The sequence below is a fragment of the Blennius ocellaris genome (assembly GCF_963422515.1).
Source record: "Blennius ocellaris genome assembly, chromosome: 12".
Taxonomy (NCBI): domain Eukaryota; kingdom Metazoa; phylum Chordata; class Actinopteri; order Blenniiformes; family Blenniidae; genus Blennius; species Blennius ocellaris.
Window position 1 is genome coordinate 8,347,426 of NC_137661.1, and position 24,624 is coordinate 8,372,049.

The 24,624-nt window shown below is 41.8% G+C and overlaps 1 protein-coding gene across 2 annotated transcripts; it reads left to right on the forward strand.

Annotated features, from left to right (window-relative positions):
• Window positions 1–1,148: 1,148 nt before the first annotated feature.
• xxylt1 (xyloside xylosyltransferase 1) lies at window positions 1,149–21,983 on the forward strand (the record flags this gene model as incomplete). Of its 2 annotated transcripts, none has more annotated exons than XM_080505820.1 (4): window positions 1,149–1,685; window positions 4,260–4,407; window positions 11,490–11,622; window positions 21,035–21,983. In XM_080505820.1, 4 exons carry the CDS (start codon window positions 1,149–1,151, stop codon window positions 21,429–21,431), a joined length of 1,215 nt encoding a protein of 404 aa, XP_080361946.1. In that variant the 3' UTR covers window positions 21,432–21,983. The 2 variants fall into 2 exon arrangements, with proteins under 2 accessions (XP_080361946.1, XP_080361947.1); XM_080505821.1 differs by having other exon boundaries at window positions 1,149–1,559.
• Between the last annotated feature and the right edge of the window lie 2,641 nt (window positions 21,984–24,624).

Consider the following 24,624-nt stretch of genomic DNA (forward strand, 5'->3'; position numbering starts at 1 on the left):
TAATGTAATGTGAACCTTATAGAAACCATATATGGATATTTGACAAAATCACTAGGAACTAAATATATGAGGATAGATTATTTGGGTTGCTATATTCCATCCAGTTTCTCCAATTAATTATCTTTGCATTTTAACTATATTTGATCAGGAACGTAGCATCAGATCAAATAATCTATTTTCCAAGTGAGGCCTGGCCAAATTTGTAGTATTAAAAACAAAGGACGATTGAGGGAGAAACAAAAAGAGAAAGGCCCACAGTGTTGTGGATGGGTTATGTTACATACTCCGGTGAAGGATGGGAGAGTGGAAGATGAAGGTGAGAGGGCTGGAGGTTAAAGGGATGCTGAGGAGGGAAAGAGTCATAGTATAGCAGAGAAGACCACAACCCACACTGTAAAACTACAAAAACAATTAAGATGATGACACTATACAATATAGCATCTACGCACTCCACGTGTTCCAGACGGAGGGAGCAGAGTACATAAATGTCCTCTTCACAAATTGAGCTTAATCAGCAGGACATGATGGAGACAAGCATGTTACTGGGGTTTGTTTGTGGTCCAGATGAACTCAGCTGAGATGTGGACATCGAGAAATCTGAGCCTGTACTGGCTTTGTGCGCAGAGAGCAGTATTTATGCTTCAATCGTCTGTAGTCTATAGTCTTTTTGGTGTTAATGTCCAGGTCATTGTCAGAACACCATCTGTGGTTCACTTTTCTTGTTGGCTGTTTCATTATTGTTTGATGTAAGACAAACTATGTTGGTCCAGCTGATGGAGAGGGACGGCTGATTGTGGTGTGTGCTTGTGTTTCGAGTCATTGTTTGAAACATCATAAGATCTTAAAGGTAATTTACATGTGATTGAAAATGCATTTAAGTCAAATTCTTAATGACTGAAAAAGCTGAATGAATTCTACATAATATGTTCTTAAGCACTTAGCATAGAAAATACATTGCCTCTCGATATTTGAAATTCTGACTGTTCTATTTCGTCAAGTTCTCCTTATCTTTAACTTGAACTAATTACATTTAATCCTCTTGCAGGAACTTAATAGCAGTTTTTGAGCAATGACCGTTGAAAAAGAAGAACCCACGATGGTGAACGCTTTCCTCTTTGCACGCCCATTCCAATGATACCTGCAAGAAAATGGCCTTCCTCAGACTGGTAGTCAGAATCATGGGGAGGATCAGTACATTCCGGTCCTATCAGTTTGTGGTCCTCCTAGCCGCTGCACTCGCCGTGGTGGCTTTTTATTACTTTGGCTCCGAGAAGCAGAACTTCTCCACCACCACAAAGAGGATCAAACAGACTCAGGTGAGCCACAATACCAACAGAAACGACGCAGACCTCACAGTGGACACCAGGCTCTTGCACCCGGACGGTTCTGAGGAGCAAGGAGGGGAGGAGCCAGATCTGGAAATGGACAGCAAGGACTTCAAACACCGGAAGAGGGACGGGCAGGTTGATGACCGGCACTTCCATGCACTCATGATGTTTACCAAGGTGGACAAGAGCCGCAGCCTGCAGGACAAGTTCAGAGTGGCCATGCTGTCAATGGTGAGACACGGACGCTTCCATGAAGGGGAGGTGCTGGTACTCCATTTTGTGAGCGACCAGGCCAGCCAGGAGCTGGGCGAGGCCATGCTGAAGGAACTCCTCCAAGACGCCACATTTAAATACGAGGTAGGAACCCACAAAATACGTGTTTACACGTGAACTTAACTCAACCAGATGCTCCCCAATTGTCAGACTCAATTTGAAGAATTGAAAAAAAAAAAAAAAAAAAATAGATTGTACCAAACAAACAGGTCAAGCTGCTATGTGCCGTTTAAACCTCACGGGGGCAGTGTTGCTCTACAGAGCGGAACTGTGACTTGCTGGGATATCCCCACCTCGTACTGTGAACGTCCTGCCAGAAAACAGGCTTAAGCCCCTTTCTCTTGCTCTTTCTGTTGCCTGCAATGTCCTGCCCCATTTGACCTCTTTTGTATGCCTCACACAACACATGATCAGAAACTTTTTTTTTTTGTATGTGTGTGTTTTTTTTTTTTTAAATCTTGCTTCAAATCCTCCCAGTCATGTGAAACATCTGGTGTGGATGATTTCAGATTCTATTATTTTAGGTCGATCCTGCTGCTTTGCGTTGACGTGAGGTTTACTTAGTTTGGCAGTTCCGAGCCTACGTGTGCAACGGTATCCTTTTTTGATTTGAATTCTCTGTCATCACACAGCACAGCTGAAGTGTACGCAGTCTTGCAGTACCAGGTCGGCTCTCCACTCAGATCCGTTGTGGTCCGGGATTTCTCAGTTCAAGTAAATAAGAGGCTGAAAAGAATGAATTGTGCGATTGTTTTTGTTTCAGATAGAAACTAAAAGTATGTTTTGTAGTTAATCACCTTGAATGTATTGTCTGCTCATTGACCACCTCGAATCCTCTGAGGTTTTTTTTTTTCCAACAGGTCATAAAAAACACATCTGTACCCTTGCGTTGCTGCAATATTTACAGTTTGACTGAAGCATTAATGCAAGTGTGTTGAGACAGGCTTAAACTAAAAATAGTCTCCAAGATGAAGTGCTTTTTAGAATCAAAGTTGAATGCACAGTCTGCAGATTTGTGCATGCAAGCTGTGCACTCACTGTTTTAGTTAGTGTCACAGTGTCACTCCGTTTTAGTGCTTTTAAACGTCTTATTTTGACATCATGAATCATGAAACGGCGTTCTGCCACCAGTGGCGGAAGCACAGCCGCTGATTCTACCAATGTGCACACAGTCACTGACAGACACACCCAGAGTCCTGCCACTGTTACAGATGGGGACAGGAGACTCCCCAGAGGCTGTGTATACGCAGAGGTGGACATCCTTGCCTGCTGACTTTGATGCCCATTCTTTTTAATTATTGAATACTGAAAAGCATCAGGGGAAAAAAAAGAAAAAAAAAAGCAGTTATACAATAATTTTGGTTTCTCGTCACTATTAAATTTAATGACTTTGGCATTTGTGACGCCGTGTCACAATGCTGTGCTGATCATCCTTCTAACAACACGTTGTATTTTGGTCTTTGTGTCGAGTGCTGATGAGTAGTTTGAACAATCTCTCTGTGCTTGTGGGTTTTCTGTATGAACTTTGATGTCTTCGATGCAGGACTGCCACCACTGCCCAGTGCCATTTTGGATCTGTCCCACGTCGGACTGATACGAAACGCAACAACTGTCTTTAATGCATTATTGGAAAGGCATTTGGGATTTAGATGGAAGTTGTTTCAGATGTGTTCTTCAGGCACAACTGAGAGAAGGAAAAATATTGTGCTTTACTCTTCACTATGCTGTACATTTTTTTTTTAATGATATTGCTAAATTACAACATAAAAGTTGAAACCCTTGGACTTGGTGTCAAGTCTCATCTCTTGATGTGTTCAGAGTTAAAACAATACATAATGTTACTTTAGACTATTTGAATTATAGTCCCAGACTATTTGCATTATTTACGAGGCGTTTGGAAATTGTATTTATGACCCAGTGATTTATGTGCCATCAAACTACATGGCTAACAGTCATCAGAACAGCTTCGAATAAAGTAAAAGGCTCAAGGCTTACTTTAATCTTTTGGAAGCCATTAAATGTTTGCCAGTTGAGCCACTTCTGGTCAGTTTCTAAGACCACCAACACGGTTTTAGCTGAAATCTCAAACATATATTTAAACTCATTGATGATTTTATAATGTTAATAGGTAATCTGCACAGATATCTGCTTTTCAGAGCAGAAACTGCAGCCTTCATATATATCATGGGAGTTACAGCAGGCAGAAGCAGTGTGGAGGGGAAGGTAACCTGGACACATGAAGGCTGCTTTTAGTGGAAATTCGGGCCGAGAACAATGTGACGGCAATCTTATGGAACATTGTCGTGAAAGCACTTTAATGAAAAGTGAACTTAAATTAGTCGGCTGCTCCAACGGGTCATTAAATGCTGATATTGTTCTGTTGTGTTCACATCTCTCAATATGTTGAACATTTACTTTGTAACCATGGTTTCCTTTTTAAGCTATAGTTCAGTGCATCAGCCTGAATAATCACCCGGCGTGTGCGATTTCAAAACGTCGATATTCAAGCCGACGTGACGCCTGAGCTTTGTCCAAAGGAAGCGTTTCACCTTTTTAATTTGAATAACATGACAAAAAGCCCAAGTTTTCATTCATCAAGTCAATAGAAGTGGAGCTCGTTCTCGGTCTGACGGCCTCTGTTGTTTGTCCCACCTGCAGGTGTCGTTTCATGACGTGGTCGCTCTCACGCAGAAACTCTTCCCCATCGTGGAGGCCATGCAGAAGCACTTCAGCGCAGGCTCCGGGGCTTACTACAGCGACGCCATCTTCTTCCTGTCTGTAGCTATGCATCACATTATGCCTCAAAGTAAGACCCTGCAATACTTTCTTTCCTTGATGGACTCCACTAGTAAAAGAATTTAGAAAAAAATAAATTTTTTATACGATCTAAGTTCTTTGGCAGGGACAAGGTCTCGTCTTCATATTTTAAGAGTAAAGGGAAATACACACGTTGTCGCCTAAGACAGAATAAAGTGTCGTAACTCTTTGGGGGTCTGGCAGACTTTTTTGCTGTTGTTGTTTTTAAAGTCACTCAGACGTTTGCCTCTCTTCCTTGGCTCCGCTGGTGTACGGCTGGAAATGGCAGTACGTGTATCGTACACACGTGGCATGCTGCAGATGCCCCGTAGAGCACCGAGGGCGGGGTTGAGTTTGGTAACTGCTGCCCACATCCGTGCCCCCTGTGCTGGCACTGATCTGATCTGCTCGGGTACACTGCTGCGGGCCTGCATCACGCGGCGTCACTTCACAGGTTCAACAGACCATTAAATTGTGAGGGTTGAACCAGAGTGGAACCAATATGAACGTGGATATGCCAGTGCAAGAGCCCGGGAGCTAGTTGGGTTCAAGAGTCCCCGAGGAGCTGCAGTGGAATTCAAAGCTACAAACTTCTAATCCCAAGTCTGCTTCTCTTGCACAATCCAAAGAATAAAGGGAGGAAAATTCAATCAAATTGCTTAAAAATACAAAAAAAACAAACAAAAAAAAAACTTTTTTTAAAGGTCAAGAACCAAAAGTCAGGTTTCAAACTTGTAATCATTTTATCTTCAGAAGTCACATGCAACAGACATGTTTCATATAAATTATACGACTGGTTTAGAGTTTTTCATTCACATGTAACGGTGTTCATATCTCAGGGTTTCATAACCCAGGGGTCAAATTCGGTCACGTCTCATATTGATCCTCCACATGTGACGCCCCATCTGTGTCCGAGTGGCCACACGTTTCTATTTAAAGAATCCTTTGATCTATAAAGGGCAGCCGGAGGCAGTATTAAAAGAGGTGGGGGGGCCTCTGTTAAGGGCAGTGCACAGGCCTACACCAGTGGGATTTTCTCCACACCACCGCGTGCTTTGATTTAACTTTTTCTGAAATGGCTTTGTCATTAAAGGGAGCCACACAGCAGGCGGGGAACATCGTTTATGATTAATGACACAGCGAGGACTGAAGTGATGTGCGTGAGTAAAAATAGCCGCTGCAAGTGGGAGGGATGGCAACTTTTGACATTCTCTAAATCGTGAAGTGGGAGATGCTGTGTTCTCAGCAGATTTAATGTTGTTGTCTGTCTATTGTTGACTCAAGGTCACGGCCCGAAAAGGGAAGTGTTGCATCAACATTTACAGGAGGTTAAATTGTGGGTGAAGCCTGCTTTTTATTTCCCCTGTGTTCTATTGACTCTTGATGAGTTGAATCTTGCTGCAGCCTCTTACGTGTTTGAGTTTTTATTTTATTGCCAGACCCCATGAGATGATAAATGACATTGCCGCCTATGAGTTAACGGCCCCTCTATCTTGAGTTTTGCCATATATACATGTAAAAAAAAAAAAAAACATCATTGGAGAAATGTTACATTAATTGGCCTTTTTCTTGTGTTGTACTATGATGTGTGTGTTGAAGTTGGGCGCATTACTTGACTCTGCGTCAAACAGAAAAGCTTATAAAACCTTGCAGGTTGTTCCCTCCACATGCACTGCGGAGGTGCACACTCAGCACATTCGGCTGCAGAATATGTCAATACACCTGGAACCAATTTGGCTTTCAAAGGAAATGCAAACTCAAATCTCCCTCGTTTCACGGGGCTCTTTTATAACCTATACACGGGGGATTTTAATGAGGATTGTTCTGACCCAGAGTAAAATATCACCACAGAAGCAATTCTTCTGGATGTGATGATAAAGCACAAGAAATAACCCTTGAATCACAGAAAATCTGAAAGTTAAAAAAACAAAACACTTTTCCAGAAATGTGAGCAAAGTGCATTTGGCGATGGAATAAATGTGTTTAAAAGGTTTGCGATTAATTGGGTTATGGTGAATATGATTTAGTCACTTGTGTAACAGTGTTCAATAAACCCTGGTACTAAAATCCTAACACTTACAAGTTTATGGAGAGGAATGAAAACTGTGTTTTTGATAGCTGGTTAAACAACAAGTCTCTTATTTTTATGCCATCTGGCCCTGGAGGATGAGAAATGGCACAGTGGAAAAGCTGTTGCAATTAAGGATCAGGCTCCCACGGAACACAATTTTTGCAAGCGGTGTTACATGTTTAGCGTCCCCTCTAGAGGTCTCAACATGCTGGGACTTGACTCCCTCCTACAGCATCACTCTCCAGTTTCTCACCATCAAGGAAGTGATGCAGTTAACGTGTGAAGCAACGTGAGGTAGTGAACTGTTGGGTTAAGAATATCCGACTGTTTGCAGTAGGATTTGTTTGGTAATATTATCTTTGAATGAGCAGGTACAAAGACTGTGCAGTTTTTTTTTTTTAGCAGATCAGAATTTTTCCACTTTTTTCTTTCTATATAAAATGTCTATTCAAATGATCTCCCTCCACTCTCCCGAGGCATAATGATTCTTCTTCTCACTGGAGTTATTTAATAAAAAGTAGGAGGTCTGGTTTGATTGTGAACAAAAATAACAAGAAGGCCGTTGCTCGGCTAATCCCCCGCCGGAGGGCTTTATATTTTCTCACAAAGCCAGCTCTAAGGCAGCACACTTGGTACACTAGAGGGTGTTCCATGGGTCCTAGTAGATAATTATGTAGAATCTGAAAGGTCTTCTTCATAAGCTATGTCAAAATACGTCTCCAGAGACCAAAAGGTGTTTTTATGCACTTAGTGACCCTGTGACCTGATATGCAAATTAGGTCATGGTCACCATGGTGCCCCTTCTCCCCAGGTGGAGTGTCCATGTGTGAAGTTTGGTGACTGTGGGCCCAGGAACTGCTGAGAAATGAGGAGAAATGTTTATATGAAAATACATGTATTGTGCAACCATGACGAGCAAACTTCAGACCCTACCAATCTTCAAGGTGAAGGTCAGGTCACTTGGTGTACTGGAGGTTATCCCTGGAGTGTGTATCATGTGTGTATAAAATTTCAGAGCCCTAGCTCAAAAACCTAGGCCTCCAGAGCCCAAAATGTGTTTTTAAGCACTTCGTGACCCTGTGACCTACTTAATATGCAAATTAGGTCAAGGTCACCATAGTATCCCTTCCCCCTCTGAGATGTATCCACATGTGAAGTTTGGTCACTGTGGGCCCAGGGGTTGCCGAGATATAGGTAGAAACGTTCGAACGGACGGACGGACGGACGTACGGAGACTGTTTCAAGATCCCCCTTCGGGGCCTATCAGCCACGGCGGGGGATAAAAATGGCTGACGAGTGAACCACAGCAGTTAAAGATAAACAACACAGGTAAACAAGCAAGCAAATGAAAGTGCGAATGGCTGCAAATGATTTCAAAAACTTGAAAGTTACGAAAGCATTTTTTTTTCTTTTTTACCCATAGACTGTATTAGAGAGCTGTAAAGTTTTGAAGCACATCCATGCTCAAAACCAAGGACTTTCCAGGCTGTGTTCCCTCCTTCAGGTTTAATGAATCAGTTCTTTCACAAAAAGATGCTTTAGATTGCCGCAAAGAGTATATATTTAATGCTTTGATGCTTTTAAGCTTCATGAGGTCAAACTTGTATTTGAAGTGGAAAAAAACAACAACCCTGCTTTCTTGGGAATGATGATGATGATGATGATGATGATGGCGCCCCGTCAAATAGGCGGTAAGTGCTCACATCAAGACATGTATTAAGGCTTAATGAGGTTGACCCACTTACTCCCTGAAAAATGTGATTTTTTTTTTTCCTTTTTCTTTTAGATAACAGGGTCGTCGTTGTCTTGTTGTTGTTGCTGAGTTTAGGTTTAATCTAATCTGAGCCACCATAATGACATTATTCCTGCAGTAAACTGCCAGCACACATAGAGCTTGCTCAGGTCAACTTGTGCCCTGAAATTCTCTGTTTTTCTACAGATGTGGATACAAATGAGAGGTTTTTAAGTCATTATATTGTTTCATCATATTTGTAAAGTATAAGCTAATATATTTCAGCAATGGGCAAAAATAAAAATGAAAAATTTAACCTTACCTACAATTGACTGATTCTGAGTTATGTGTAATACATAAATCCCTTGAAAGGATCTCGACACACGAAGATGCTTAAAATGTTATTTCCCTTGAATGATGTGTGCAACCGGTCTATATGTGAACTAATTAGATAAAATGACGCAGCAACTGATGAATTGTGTCTGGATGACAATTCATCACATACTTCAGTACAGTGATATGATCAGGATCATATGAAGAAGATCCATTAAATCTCTGAGCTGATATGTGAATAGAAGACTTTAATATAATGTCAGAATCTGTCTCTCACTCCTTCAAGTTTCTTTTTAAACTTTAACACTTTTGGTGATGATGAAATACTTTTGTAGTCATTACTTTTCTATGCAAAAAAAAAAAAGCTTTTCGTCTTAAAAACCCCCCGAAAATCTTAGACACAGAACAAAAAAAAACAGCATGTTGTAGTTTCAGGAGATTTTACCTCGGCTACAACCGAAGTTACAATAATGACCGCTTTTGCAATGTGTTTGTGCCATTAATTGGTTTCTGTTCTTGGAAGAGGCGGAAGCATGCTAAAACATAAACAATGGGACATGAACAGAGAACATAACCTTCGTTTGTGCCAGGTAACGGTGAAAACAACAGCGTTTTCTTTTCAAATGGCACCTGAAATAACCATCCCAATGTTAAAACTGCACCAAAATTCAATTTAACCGGAATAAAAAGACCACTGAATCAGCGGTGTTTGTTGTGCGATCCTTACGGCTAACATAAAAATGTGCCGAGGTGGAAAAAAAATAAAAAGCAGCAGCACTTTCTCCGTCACAGGACTTTGTGGTGAGTCATTGGACCGACATCAAACCCGGCTCATCACCGTGTTGCAACAACTGAATGGTCTCTTCCTGTTATGTTCACACTAGTTAAGCCCCATTAGTGCAAACAAACAGTGCTGACTATGCAGAGATTACTTTTTTTTTTTTTTTTTTTTAAATCCCTTCTCTGTTGCCACAGTGCATGAAAGCATGATGATGGGCCTCCTTGTTTTTAGAGCACAGAAATCCATATTACTTTGGAGTCGACGTTCCCTGTATCTTATGTAAAAATATTTAAGCACGTTCTCCCTGTAGGGGCAAGACTGTCCTTCATTGTGAAGCGCGTCAGTCACATTATGAGGCTTTTTCCATTTCTGCTTTACTTGAGTGTAAGGAGATGGAACCACTGTCGCATTGTGTAACGAGTGACCCATACTCACATCCTTCATGTTGATATGAAAACATGACATCGCTACAATCATAGTGCTGAGAAACCTTGAAAAATGAGTCTTTATGACCAAAAGAGCTGTTTTTCCACTTTGTACCAGATAAAATTGGTCTGGAGCTGCAATATGTTTAATCTGTAAACTGACAACAAGGAAAATCATAAAGTTGGAGATTTATTGACACGGAATCAGCATTTTATCAAGCAGCAGGTACACTATTATCTTTGACAGTGAAGGTAAATTAATCTGTCCATGTTGAATGTAACTGCAGGACTTTTTGTTATCGTTGTATTAAATTGTTGGGATGCATATGGAAACTCAGCATTTATCACCTGAAGTTAGATGATAGTGGAATCTGACGCATCACCAAAACCAGCATGAAGTTACTGATTCGGTTACCAACGAGCAACGTGTCATTCGTTTATACAGACACCCTAAGAGTCACAGCATTAATTGTTTTCAGGATTGCTTTGCACTGCCTTGTAAAATGCCTTGTTTACTGATAAAAACAAGAAAAAAATAGAAATGGTCATTATTGTTAAATCATGTATTTATGGTAACGATTCATTTTTATGGCCAGTCCTGCAGAGCACAACATCAGAGGAGCTTTCTTTTACTTGGGAGTCTCTCTTTGGTTTTTACTATTGGCAATCCAGTTCTTTTTCTTATTTGACAAAGCTGGATGAATTGAATCCCTGTTCTCACCTTTACCAGGTGCAACAGGAATAAGATGCATTTTAATGTTCAGGGTGTCTTCTCCAGGACCCCCCCCAGGCACATTGTACGGGGGCTGAAGGTGGATCTGAAAGTGTCTTGATCTTAACCAGAATACTGCTAATCTATAAATACATGCGAAATATTCTGTTGAGCGTGAATAAAGGCTCGCACTCTCAGCACATCGTAACGGGCTGACAACTTTACCAAAGAATTTGGCTCATTATCTGTACTTCCACTGTCGACGCCGGCAGTCCACAGCTGATGTCAGACCAGCCCATAAATACTTGCAGGCCAACTGGAGGCCGTCATCTCTTGACGGCACGTCACAGAGCCGCCACGGCGAGTCAGTGTTTTCATCTGCTCAGTCATGTCATGCCCATGGTGCATCGTCGCTCTGTGTTTCCCATCCTTTCATCACCATGCCGACCGGCAAAATATAGGAAGCTGAAACAATGAAGTGATGAATGTCCTGGTTACTGTTGTTAACGACCCCAAACAAGAGAATCCTGAGTGGATGGCTTACAGCAATGACATTCTCGATGTTTTTTTTTTACTGATGGGTTCACATCGACGAATTATTAATCATTAACATTAACATCAAAAGCAGCGCTGCAGTGTGATGGTTTTATTTATCAAGAGGCTATTAAATCTGATTTGCTGTCCTTTAATTACATATTCTTGGAAGGACTGTTTCCCTCCTGCACCAGAAGATATTATGCAGCCTGGATGACGTGGTGGCGGTGACTGAAACTGATCCTCAGAGTCCAGATGACCCAGAAACACAGAAGATTTCTGAGAAACATTTTAAAAGGAGAACGTGGTTTTCTTTTCTGAAATGTTTCAGTTTGGATTGTTTGCAATCGCGACTTCTTGTTCTTTTGCACAAACTGGACAAAAGCATTTTCGTTCTTTGAGAACCAGCTGTCAATATTTTGGTGTTGCACATGTCTTTATGTACTCTGACATGCTTTTTTATGTATTTATTTTTATGATTACTGATTGTTATTGTGCTTCCAGGCCTGACTCGCATCGTTCAGCTTGACCTGGACCTGAAATACAGGACCAACATCAGGGATCTCTTTCAGGAGTTCCAGCGGTTTTCTCCAGGAGCGGTCATTGGCATCGCCAGGGAGATGCAGCCGGTCTACAGGTGGGCAATTCAACACGCACACGATCAGTAGAAAACTACATTCTCAGCGTTTCTCAGTCTTTGAATGTACGCTGACACAGTTCTCCGCGAAACGTCAGTGAGAAGCTGTGAGGCTCTCGGCCGCTCCCTTGGTGCTCTTGACTTTATGTTTACCTGCTCAATCTGAGTCAAACTGGTATCTGACAAGGGGAAAGTCTGGACTGCAGGGCTTTAACTCTTTGCCAAAATGCACTCTCGTCTTTTTCAACCAACAGTAGAACTTAGGTTTTATATCATGGAGTAAAAAGATAGTGAGACATGAAATGAATAGCTGTCAAATGACTTTATTTCCACTGCTTTATGTCAGTGGGCTGATTAACTATTCCTTCTCGTGTTTATGTTTGTGTTTTGGCATTACTCTCGAGCAACTGAAGGTAATTTTGCAATCTTCCGAATCAGACGCTGCATTAATGCATTTTTCTTTTCCCCCTGTTAACAAATCTTACCACGAAAATGATTATACACACTACTGATGGGCTTCACTGCTCGTATCTCATTGACTCCCGTGAGCCCCGCTCGAGTTTAAGTTTGGTCGTTACTTGCGTGTTCACAGTTGGCTTCTATCACAGTTTCTAAGTGAGAAGAACATCAGAAGTCTATGAATCACAGGAAGCTCAGCAGTGTTAGCAGAGAGTCTGTCTTCCTCAGTCGCTCAAAGGGAGAACCACAAATACAATATTTAACAGAAATTGTTTTTGTATGGCTGCCTAAGGGGCTGTCAAAGCAGGGTTTTCATGATTACTAAAAGGTGAATCTAAAATATTAAAATCAAATACCAGAATATTTAAGTTCAACTGTGTGCTTTTCTTCAAATTAAAAAGATAAAGTAACTGTTGTCACTTGGTAAGGGAATCCACTCCAACATGCATGAATTAATATACCAAACCACAAATTGCTCAGTCGTCCTTTAAACTGAAAGCACAAATTCAGCGCAGTATGATGTTGATTAAAGAAAATGTCCCAGAGTCACAGCCGCTAGATTGTTCAACAATGGCAGCATAATGTGATGTTCCCATTAGTTTTGGGGTTTTTTTCTCCCCCAGTCCATCTTGCTTGATAAATAATTGAGCGTTCAGAAACGGAAAAACAAAAAATATGTCTCTTGTGAAGAAATGTTTTGTTCTGCAATTTTCCTGGAGTAAATATACTGTTCATACAAAGTGTCTCATGGTGACAATGAAAACTATCTTCTGTCATTTAAAAGCTCACAAACGAGTTAAAGACGAGTTTCTATCCTCAGCAGATCTTGTCTTCATAATTGAGCACAACAGTTGCACCAACTATTCAAACCAGCACATAATAGGTCAGATTCTCTTCAGGTATTACTTGGAGTAACATTTTAACAGTGTTGTTGCTGTTTTTAAGTGTGGTAAACATGGTGAAGCTGTTGTCGACTGGTTATTATGTGCTGTGATTTGCATTTCAGTGAGCAGGGAGAAATGTTCTGTGTGGCTTAGATAAAGTGCACAGTCAGTATTTTGTCAGCCTGGAAATTATTTAGTAAGTTGTCATGAAAGTGAGCTCTCATCAGTTTGCATCTCAATCGTCATTTTTTTCCCATGTTGACGGTTCTGCAAAACCATCTTTTCTCTTTCGCTTATGACACCAGATTTTCTGTATTTTTTTCTGCAAATCAGCGACCTTGTTTATATGTTTTTACTGGAGTGGCTTATTGTTATGGTTCATAAATAAGTTTACCAGTGACAGCAGCTGAGTCTTGCATGGTCTTCTCTGATAGTTATTGTTTGGATATTTGGTGACTTTTTGATGCTTCTACACTTTTTTTTTTTAATTGTCTGTTTGTTTGCATCATGTTATACTACAACTAAGTTGTGTTCATTTTCCTCATCAAAGGAAGTCATTCTTTTCCAATACAAATGTGTCTGAAATTGTGTTTTCACATTGAAATTCTCCATTTAAAGTGAATGAAAAGACAGAAGTGATTCATCTCCTAATCCAGTGTCTGAAGGCATTGTACAATACAGAAAACTGGCTGGATTGTAAGGGGATTATACCTTTGTGAAATTTCTTTCCCATTTGTAAGCTTATAGGCTTGGAAAAGCGCCCACATTTTTATTTTATTTTTTATAGTTCTATCTCTGACTATATTCAAGCTCTTCCACTGTTGCAGACGAACCTTGAAATCCACTTCTTGTAACCCTGATCCAGGCTGCTGGAGAGAAGGACAACACTGTAGTACAATTAATGAAGCCGTCTTTAAAGCCAAACCCAGCAAGTCTGTCTATTGAATACAAAACTGATTGATGTAAATCTACCAGTTCAGGCACAATCCATGAGCCAATCCATTAGACCTGATTGAGACAATTATTTCAGTCTACATTCAGAATTGATATTGGTGTGCATGAACTGCAGTCCTTTTTGGGATGATCTTGATACCTGCCTCCTTTCATGACTGAGGCGCTTTGCCTTATTGCAGCTCATGATCACAGTTGAGCAGTACTGTTGTTGTTTATTATCTAAAAGCTTGATGCCTGGTGGACGGATGTCCATCAGTGCTCCGAATCTTATCTGTTTTCATTTCATTCATGAAATTGCTTCATTCAGTTCTTCTCCCATGATTTCAACACAATATGTTGTTTATATTGTTGCTCTCCTATGTATGATAGAAAAAGGCTTTATTTTTACAATCTGTGCCATGGCAGGCTGGGGATGTAGGTCTTTGTCACGTCGTTCAACAGCCAGTTGAATATTCTATGCTTTACTACTTCTCTCACTGACCTGCTCAGTGAATGTCCCAAAAATGAAAGATTTCACCGGTTGTGAACCTGTTGTCAGGTGCAACGTGCTCATTTTGATGGAAACACAACTGTGTGTTATTTGCGAGCCATGTGAGTGTCACACACAAACAAGAGGCTCTCACTTCCAAGCTCTTTGTTCCTCAGCTGATTTTTCCGCCTCTTTCCAAGATAGTAAAACAAACAAGGCCTGGTCCGTTTAGACTTCACTGTTTTCCACTCAGCCACGGCATCAAAACAGGACGTGTGTGTGTGTGTGTGTGTGTATGCTAGTCTGATGGGAGGTATTTTTTGAGGAGCAGCTGCTCACTGGTGCAATCATACTGGCAGGAGGTTTCCTCTGGGGTCTTGATACAGTGAGTCAGAGTGTTTGATTTTAATGAGAAATTAAAAAGAAAAAAAAAAGCTTCACAAAATGATTAATAACTTCATTGGGTTTCCTGTGTGTTATAGAAATGATCTGAATCTATTAAGATACAAAGAATCTGATACGGTGGCAAGAATTGACCGACGTGCTTAATTTGTTTCCCCACAAAATGATAATTTATGTCTTTATTGAACATGTATGGTTCTGGATTGAATGACTGGTTGATCCCCATTTGGCAGCAATAATTTCAGTGCTTGTGGGGAGTGTGTGATCAGGAGTAAGTCTACACATAATGACATTTGTCCAGGTTCGGAGTCATGTTGAAGTGATTTGAAGTAGGACAATGGGACTTTGTTATATTGGTTATACGTCTCAGACTGTTTCACTTCTTCGACAAGCGGCTTCATCGGCTCACATCTCGTCGAGGTAACGTCAGGAACTGATGAGGCCCGTATACTTCAATGTTGGGCTGATGCATTAGTCAATAAAATGTTTTTTTTAGCATAGTGGAGTATTGAGTTTATTGTATCATGAGCAGTTTGTTGTATTATGAGCAGCATTCTCAGTGGTGTCCTGCTGCGTATGCTTCTTCAGTGTTGGATGTGTGAACCAAAATCTCAATCGGTTGGAAACTGAACTACTTTACGTTTATGTAAATGGAATGTTGTTATATTCTTCATTTAAAATTTTACAAACTCAAAGTCTTGTAATATGCTTCAACTACACCCAAGGCTAAAATCAAGATTTCAAATAATTTCAGTGTGCACCCTCTGAAGGGTTAACTAGTCAGTGAAGGGTGGTGTTTGTTTCACAAAGTAATGATTTGTCTTTGGCAGCATTCAGTGTGAGATACAAGTTTGGTTAAATCTGTCGTTTCAGAAGTGGAGTTGCAGTTTTATTGCGAGGTTCCACTTGTATTTAGCGTCTCCAAACTGCATCCATATCTCTGCCCCGCTAGCTTGTCAGTGGATTGTTGAGCGCGTGAATTCCCTCGTGATTTTGTTCCTATAGCAGGAGATTCTTCCCCTCTTATACACGAGCAGCTTCACGGGTTTCGATTTTCACGCAGACTGTCGGAACTGGCTCTCTATCTCTGTAGACCAGCAGGAGAGAGTGTGAACATGTGTGGGCATGCTGTCATCTTGCCGTGGTATGAAGGACGTCTCTCTCCACTGGCAGATTTTCAATGTCGGGAGTTTACAGCACATTCCACGGCCTGCAGTGGCTTTTTTTCTTCTTCTGCTCTTCCTTGTTAAAGAGAAATTAAAGAGTGTTGACAGCACTCTGGTTTGTGCATCACTGAGGATCTGAAGGATATTGCTGTTGGCATTGAATGTAACTAACAATCCACAATATGCTACTTTATAGTGAATCTTGAATATCGGAGCCAGCGTTGTCTGGAAACATCTAAGCATTTCATTTTGTATCATTTAATTTCGTTTGGTAGATAATTCAGCTGGAGAATACAGTGTATTGTAGGACTTTGTAATGTTTCCATTTTTTTTTTTTTTAAAGCTTGCTATGAGCAAGTTGCTGCATTCGTCCTCCGATGGAGTGTTTTCCTGTGTTGAATAGAGCGGTCTCAGCTCCCACTCTGTTTTGGTACTAATGGACAGAGCATTATGCAGGAGAACACATCCTCCCACCAGCCTCACATTCAGAGCACATCCTGCCACTGAAAAGTTCATTATTGGGAAAAAAAACAAAAAAAAAACAAAAACGCTCCACACCTCTTCACCGCTTACACAAGTGTCACGGCTGCAGAGCCACAATGGCTGCAGGAGGAAATCACTGTCTTGATGTTTTTTGTTCTCTTTCCATGACATAGCTCACGTATTCACAGATTATGCAATAAGATTGACTTTTTTTTTTTTAAACGTACTTTTTATTGAATGGTTATTGTAAGATGAAAAACATAAAGGGGGGGGGGGGGGAGATGAGAGGCGAGTAGAACATTATGAAGGCTCATAAAACACACAGGCTGCTTCAGCATTCACATCAGGGCCGAGTTGTGAAGGGGAGGTCTACGGATAGATTCCTCACATTTCTCAATGTAATCAAGTACTTCTTCACAACGCACCTTCTTATTAGCGTGCAATTACGTTATGATGGATAATACTTTATTGATATCTGTAGTCCTTCACAAGGCTCAACACGCATCCTCCCACACAGGCAAGTCAAAGTTACGAAGAAATCGCACAAGGAGAACAAGCAAACTCGGGGCCACAGAGCTGATCACTACTCTCAATTAAATTCTCATCTGTTTGGCTTAGAATCTTCAATACCGGTGATATGCAAATATGCAAGTTTGATGTATTTGATTTCGACAGCAACATTTTTAAGCTTCCTTATTTGACCTTTTCCCGTCCTTTTTCTGTCAGCGTTGTGACCGTTTCTATGGACCGGGCATTTAACTCGCCCCGAACCAGAAGTCCCCGTCACAGTGTCATGCACAGCTTTCAGGGAGCAGCCTGTTTCTTCCTTTGAACAAAGTGAAGGCACACGTTCAGATGGAATAGCAGCACAGAATGTCCTTCTCACCTGCTAATGCTTTTCATTATTTCTCAAGCGAGAGACACTCGGGCTGGCAGAGAAAAACCGAAGGAAGGCGAGGATAGAAGTGTGAGCCCAACTCCAAACTTTCATCTGTAGTTTGCCTGAGTCGGTTTTCTCATGCACACGAACAATGAAATAGAAGATACATTTTTCAATGTACACATGAGGATGGACCAACAAGAGTGGTGTATTTAATACAGTACATGGGGATACTATCGCCAATAATGACAAACTATTTGTGCAGTGCACTGTTTTCTGGTATAATTCAATATTGATTTCAAAAATAAGCCTATTGTGCATTTTTATTCTAAACATAGGAATTATAAACAAAAGTTTAATACCAGCAACAATTAAAACAAATAAGCTGGAGGACCATGCTGAATGTTCGCTATATGGGTATGTCTATGAGTGCACCCCCATGTCCTGTTATGGTAATAAAATGCTAAAAACAGCAGTGTAGTTATGTGTTGTGGACTAATATTTGGATCAATACCACACAAGACATTCTGCAGCTCTCCAGCAGTCTCAGGCCACCACAGGCTGCACCCTTTCAATCTCCACTAACAGTGCAGACAGCAGAAACCTGAGGTCAGTGATCTCGTTAATCCAAGTCAATGTAGTTGGCCAACATTTTCAGAGTTGAGCTGCATTGTTTTTGTCTAATGATTATTAATTACACACTGACTTTAAATGTGGAAGAGATTGCTCAGATCATAGCGAGCCAAACATGCATTGAAACTCACAACCAGCAATAAATACATTGAACCATAGCATTCAGGACTGTTGGAAATTAGCACCTGTGGATCAGTCGGCGGCGGAGAGAAGCGTTTCACTGTCCAGCCAAGAGGGACACGATTGTCACTGCTTTCATGAATGGATGTACAGTTCACTTAAAATATTTTGCTGCATCTCTGAACTGTGAAACTGTGAAGCCAAGATCATCTATAATGATATATATGATTATAAAATGTTGTTTTCTCCTGTCCTGTCCTTTCTGCTTTCAGAGTAATAAGTCCCCAAGTCTCAATGCAGAGTTATGCTGAAGACATAATGAGGTGTTCAGGTAAACAAAGCAGTCAGGAGGGTCATTTGTGCCGCGCTGCTTGTCCATTGTTTATTGATCCCTCATCAATTTCATCTTTGGCTTTTGTGGCTCTCTTGTATTACACTGGGGAAATAACTCCAATCTCAATATTGGTGATTAAATGCTAAAACCAGACTTCCAGAGTTCATTTTCAAATTCTTTTTTTTTGGCTCCTTCAAAAGTCACATATAGCACTACAGCCACATGTCTGTAGCTTTAGGTAGAAACTCCTTCTACTGTCTGTGCCATTTTCCACAGCCACCAAACCATCAGACTGTGTTTGCAACTGGGACGAAATACAGCTGGGAACTTGGGTCAGTAATGATATGATGGTGTGACTCGGCGTGACGGAGTATGAGCGAGCGAGCGAGAGAGAGAGCGAGAGAGAGAGAATGACACAAAAGCGTAATTATTCTGCTCAACTTTCCCACATGCATTTATCTGTGCCAAGAGAGCAGACAGAGCAGAGGTCAAGAGCACTGCTGTAATCTGTAATAAATCTAGGCACTCAGCAAGAGCTCGCCCGCTCTTCTGTTTTTTAAACATATTTATTCATTAATATTTAATCAGAAGCATGTCCCCCCCCGCTTTAACCAATGCTAAGAATAATCTTGAGTTATGGGATGAGCTGCGCCTGTGTGACCGTGCAGTGGTGTGTACGTGTACACAAGCATGCAAGTGTACATTCCCATTCATGCTCGTGTCGAGGAATAATAAAACGGCTTTGCACCAGCTGTCAGGGTATGGAAAAGAGCATTTTGTACTTCCTCAAAGAGCAAAGCAAAAATAGTACAAGCACAGCAGTGGGGGGGGGGGTCTCTATAGATTTGGTACAGCAACAAAAATATATGTTGTAGCTATGACCCTGTGTTTTTTTTTCATGCACCATTAGGACGCATAGTAAACGGTCAGTGCAAGAAAAATCGAATCTTCTCTCTGCAGCAGGAATTACACCAACTTAACTCACACTCTTCTCACTGTAATGAACTTTTAATGGATATGAAAGGTTTCCTCTTCTGTTTCATTTTTGTTGTTCTTTGTCCTAGAGCTTGCCAGTGAAAATAGTTGCGATGTTTACTTTTACCTTCAACGAAGTTAGGTGGAAGGAGATCTTGCAAGGTCATAACTGGGGCTGGATTATGCTTTAGGCACGACTGTGGAACAGCAGCTCCAGCAGACCAAATGGTCTGAGTGTCAGGAACTCCCACCGCTGCCTGCAGCCGCCGGCATTCTGTGATAATACATTTTTAATAGGAAAGTGCCGCCAAACTACTTGATTGACTACTTGATTCCTTACATGCACCTCCTGAAAGACACTTATATGATGAGAAGAAACGAACCAAAACACTGCGGTGTCATGCAGCGATTGATCTCTGGACAATAATATCACATTGTTGGGAGTAGAACCAGGAATGTGACTCGTTCAGTCTGAATTGTTCTGTTGTGTAAAATACATTCCGATGGATATGCTGGCTGTTAAACAAGTGAACCAGAAATCGTTTATGCCAATGGTACAGTTCATGGGACCTCATCACCTCGTAATGATCTGAATATAGCCATCCACTGAACATAATTCACTCCCGTGTGTGTGTGTGTGTGTGTGTGTGTGTGTGTGTGTGTGTGTGTGTGTGTGTGTGTGTGTGTGTGTGTGTGTGTGTGTGTGTGTGTGTGTGTGTGTGTGTGTGTGTGTGTGTGTGTGTGTGTGTGTGTGTGTGTGTGTGTGTGTGTGTGTGTGTGTACTTGCTGTTCACATACAAATCTTAGCCTACAAAGGCTTGTTGATCAGCGCTGTATGAACCCTTTCAGCCACTTATTTAGGTATCTTGGCCGGGCAGGCTGCTGCCTTGGCACAAAGCTCTGGCACTGCAACATGTCCTGCCACTCCGACACCAGCTCTCTTCCCGTGTCTCCACTCGTCCCACAACTCTGTTTATTCAGCAAATGCGTACTTGAAATGCCCCGTTTTTTTTAATCTATTTATTTTATATACAGCAGCACAAACATGCATTCTGAGTGATTTCACTGTAGGAGTACAGGTTCCCAGCTGTTCAAAGGGAATTCTGTCTGGAAAATTATGTTCAAACTCCCTCACCTTCCTGAGCATTGTTTGGTTTCAGATTAGAGAATACTTGCATGATTTGATATGTTTCTGACTTTGACTGTCTGTGTGGTCTGTGCTGCTTCGGTGCTGCTGTTATCATCAGATTTCCTAATTGGACATCAGTTTTAAAAGTTTCGATGTGTATTCATTTGAACCTCTAAATAAAATGGTTAACCGCTGCAGTTGTTTGCCGCATCACCGAGCCTGAATCGTGCGGAGGTGCAGCAGCTGGTATACTAACCATCAACATGGAAAGTTAGGTTTATTCATCATTCTACCAGCACCTATTGTGCAGTACACCAAGCTCTGACCTTTTAGACCGTCAACTTCATGTCGGAGCTTCTGTGCCATGGCTGTTCCCCAAATGCTTCACATTCATTAGGATCAGTGGCACAGCAGAAGACTCGGGGCTGGGTGTTGTCTCTCTGGCAGCTCTCGCAAAAGCAGCCTTTGTAATACATGGGACTGTCTGCCTTTATGTTCTAAGATCTCTCTTCTTCAATCCTCAGACACACATTCTGGCAGTATCGTAAGGAGAACCCAAAGACCAGGGTTGGAGAGCCTGCGCCCGAGGGTCTCCCAGGATTCAACAGTGGCGTGATGCTACTGGACCTTGGTGCGATGAGGGCTTCGGCTCTCTACAACCAGCTGCTGGAACCCAGCAATGTGGCCAAACTGGCCGACCAGTATCGCTTCAGAGGCCACCTGGGCGACCAGGACTTCTTCACCATGATCGGCATGGAGCATCCAGAGTTGTTTTATTCTCTGGCCTGCGGCTGGAACCGCCAGCTGTGCACCTGGTGGAGAGACCATGGATACGGAGACGTGTTCCAGTTGTATTACCGTTGTGAGGGACCGATTTATATCTACCACGGGAACTGTAATTCCCCCATACCAGATGACTGAGTTGAGACTCGAGATGAAAAGGAGGCTGTGACATCTGCAATGTAGTGAAAGGAAATTGTTTGCCAGTTCATTGAGGATCACTATTGTGTCTTTATGGCCGTTGATTGTATTTGACCACAGTCACACACCCTGCTCCCTGCTGGTCAAGGGGTCCTCTCATGCAACACATGTTGTTGAAGTTGAAGGTGTGTCGTGTCTGTACATGGAGCGGACTCTGTGGGGTTGTATCCTCAGGTACTAAGAAAATGAGATTGTATGTGGTCTATGTAGCTGGAATAGCCGATATAATAATTTTAATGATTCCCACTGTTCAAAACACTCCCAGAGGTCACAAACTACTGTTTTTGTGAGCACTGTGGTACACAGAAAAGGTTATTTACATGCTAATGCATGGATCTGGTTGGCCAGGGTGAACTGGGATACATGAAGCTGCAGTAAAAGTTGAAACTTTTGTCAATGATTCTGAGTCATTGTCACAGTGTCACTAATTGCCCTTATTGAAGTAAACGAAGGAGCGAATGGCAGTGAAAATGCAGTTGAAATGCATCTTGAATTGTCAATATCACTGTCGAAAAGGTTTATACTGTGGTGATGTATGGATCATTTTCAATAATAAAGTTGGTGTTTTGATGAGATTCTAAAACAAAATGTGTCCTGCTTATAAGAATTCATTCAAGCTTAGTTTAAATCTGCGTGTCAAACGTTCTACCCCAGGATTACCCTGCAGCACCTTGTCTACCTGCAGCACCACATGGGGGCCAATCTGGTGTCATTTACGTCCTCGTTGAGTGTTTAAAAAAAAAAAAAAAAGTAGAGGGGTTATTTACCAAGAGAAAACCGTGTTCACGAGCCACGTGGGCGTACGGCACAATGCACTTTCACAGTTTCTTTCAGGCTCATTGGTAGGAGGTCAAGGGAGAAAAAAAAAATCAATCACATTCAGAATGTTGAAGGGGTTTTAAGGGGAGGTGTGCTGGAGAAATAACAGTTAATCAAGGCTCTGATGGCTGCTGTTGCTGCCCTGCATTTGCGGTTCAGCCAAGGTCAGACACATTTGCGAGGCGGTGATGTGGTCAAAAGCGTGACTGCGGCTGCTGACCTACTTTTGAGGTTTCCCGCTGCGCTTACTGAACTGACACTCGCATTTAAAGAAATGTCAACACTCAATATTCATCGGTCAGAAAATGTTCTGAAGTGATGCACACGCACACACGGGGAGAGCAAAACAATTGAGAGCCAGGCGCCACAGTGCACTCAAAGGCATGAAGACTGCACTCGACATTATTCCAAATCAATAAGCTTTCCTTGAACTTGCCTTGACACAAGGCGATGCTTTTTCTGCTTCTTTGAGAAAAAGCATGCGAGTTTCTGAAGCCACACCTCAAACTGGCAAACAGAGAAGCCAGAGACATTTTCTGACCTTCAATGGTACATTATGTATTTTTTTTTAATGTAAGCACTATAGGTGAATAACAGAAGATATTCTATTCTGTATAGAGTGTTTCGTAAGTATAGGGAGCAAGCTCGCCAGCAGTCTGTCTTCAGTTCAATGTGAATATTGGCAGATTGAATAATAAACACTGATGATGCTTGAGCTCCAATTACTGTTTTAAAAGCGCTTCCAAAAACTGTGACATGAACGTAAAGGAGCAAGACTGAAGAAATACTTTATCCACAGTGGAAGCCTACCACCGGTCAGACAGGTGGCTTTATGTTGTAGAAATCATTGTATCCAACCTGCTGCTCTGGTTGCCATTATTGTGAACTATGTCCAGCACAGTGAGAGGACTGTGGTATGTATAGTTGGGATTTTACACTTTAAAAAGGGCACAAAAAAAAAAAGAAACCTGTTGGAATCCCCCCCAAGTAATATGATTGTTTTCTTTTTTGTTCTGACGTATGTGCATGCTGTACGTCATCAGTTTTATGTTTTTTTAATGTTTTTGGCAAATGAACTTTTGATATAGTGCATTAAGAGGTGGCAAACGTAAAGGAACTGATGTTTACAGTGTGAATGTTTTTACCCCGTGGAAGAAGCTTCTATATGTTGTTTTATGATATTGTGTTTCATGTAAAGCTTAAAAGTGACGCGTTAACACAGATTTCATCCGTCATTGTGATTAATCCAATTGTACATTTTTAATGCAATTAACCCATCGGCAGCCCAGTATGACTCAAAGTCCCCTACATTTCGGGGAAGCAGACTTCCCGTCGCGCATGCTGCCAAGCTTGCACAAGTGGGCCGTTGATCCAGTACTGGTAGTGACGGAACTGAACCATTTAGTTTTAGAAGCTGCTTAATAAGCACGTTGGCCCAGCAATTATGACCCCGCCCCTACCTGCTCTCATGACCCCGCCCCTACCTGCTCTCATGGCCCCGCCCCTACCTGCTCTCATGGCCCCGCCCCTACCTGCTCTCATGACCCCGCCCCACCTGCTCTCATGACACCGCCCCTACCTGCTCTCATGGCCCCGCCCCTACCTGCTCTCATGACCCCGCCCCTACCTGCTCTCATGACCCCGCCCCTACCTGCTCTCACGGCCGCTCGCTTGTCTAGTTTGCAGACAGACACAACAGAGCGACAGTGCGACGTAAAAAGCGAAGAGGAGGAAATGATGATTTCACTCATCTGATGTGAAGAAAAACGCAATCTGCAGGCAACACAAAAAAAAAAGTGTCGCCCAAATGTTTGTGCAGGACAAATTGATTGCAGCACCTCTGAAACTGTGAGCGGGAGCTTCTCATTAATGATTTCTGTCATTATGCTCAGCTCTGCCTCTGAAAAATACTTTGAATGATCAGTAAGACACGTGAACACATGGATGTGAGGATTAAACTCAGAGCATACTTTAATTAAATAGACATTAATAATAGGAGTTACATTACATTCATTACATGCAGTGCCATAAAGTTTAATCTGACTTAGTGAGGTTTCCACCCATCAAATACGTGATTGTGTCAAAAAGCGGTCTAACATATGACCTGTGGGCCAAAACCGGGAGTCCAGAGGTTCCTGAGGTGACTGAGCAACTGCTGATAGTCCAGTTGTCGTGGCATTTGTATTTGCAGCCATACTGAATGCGACATTTCCCTGTATTTTACACCAGGATACATCATTTAAAATTGGCGTGATGTTGAAATTGTTCTTGTTTTGAAGGTATGATGCACTAAAACATTTGGAGTTACAGATGT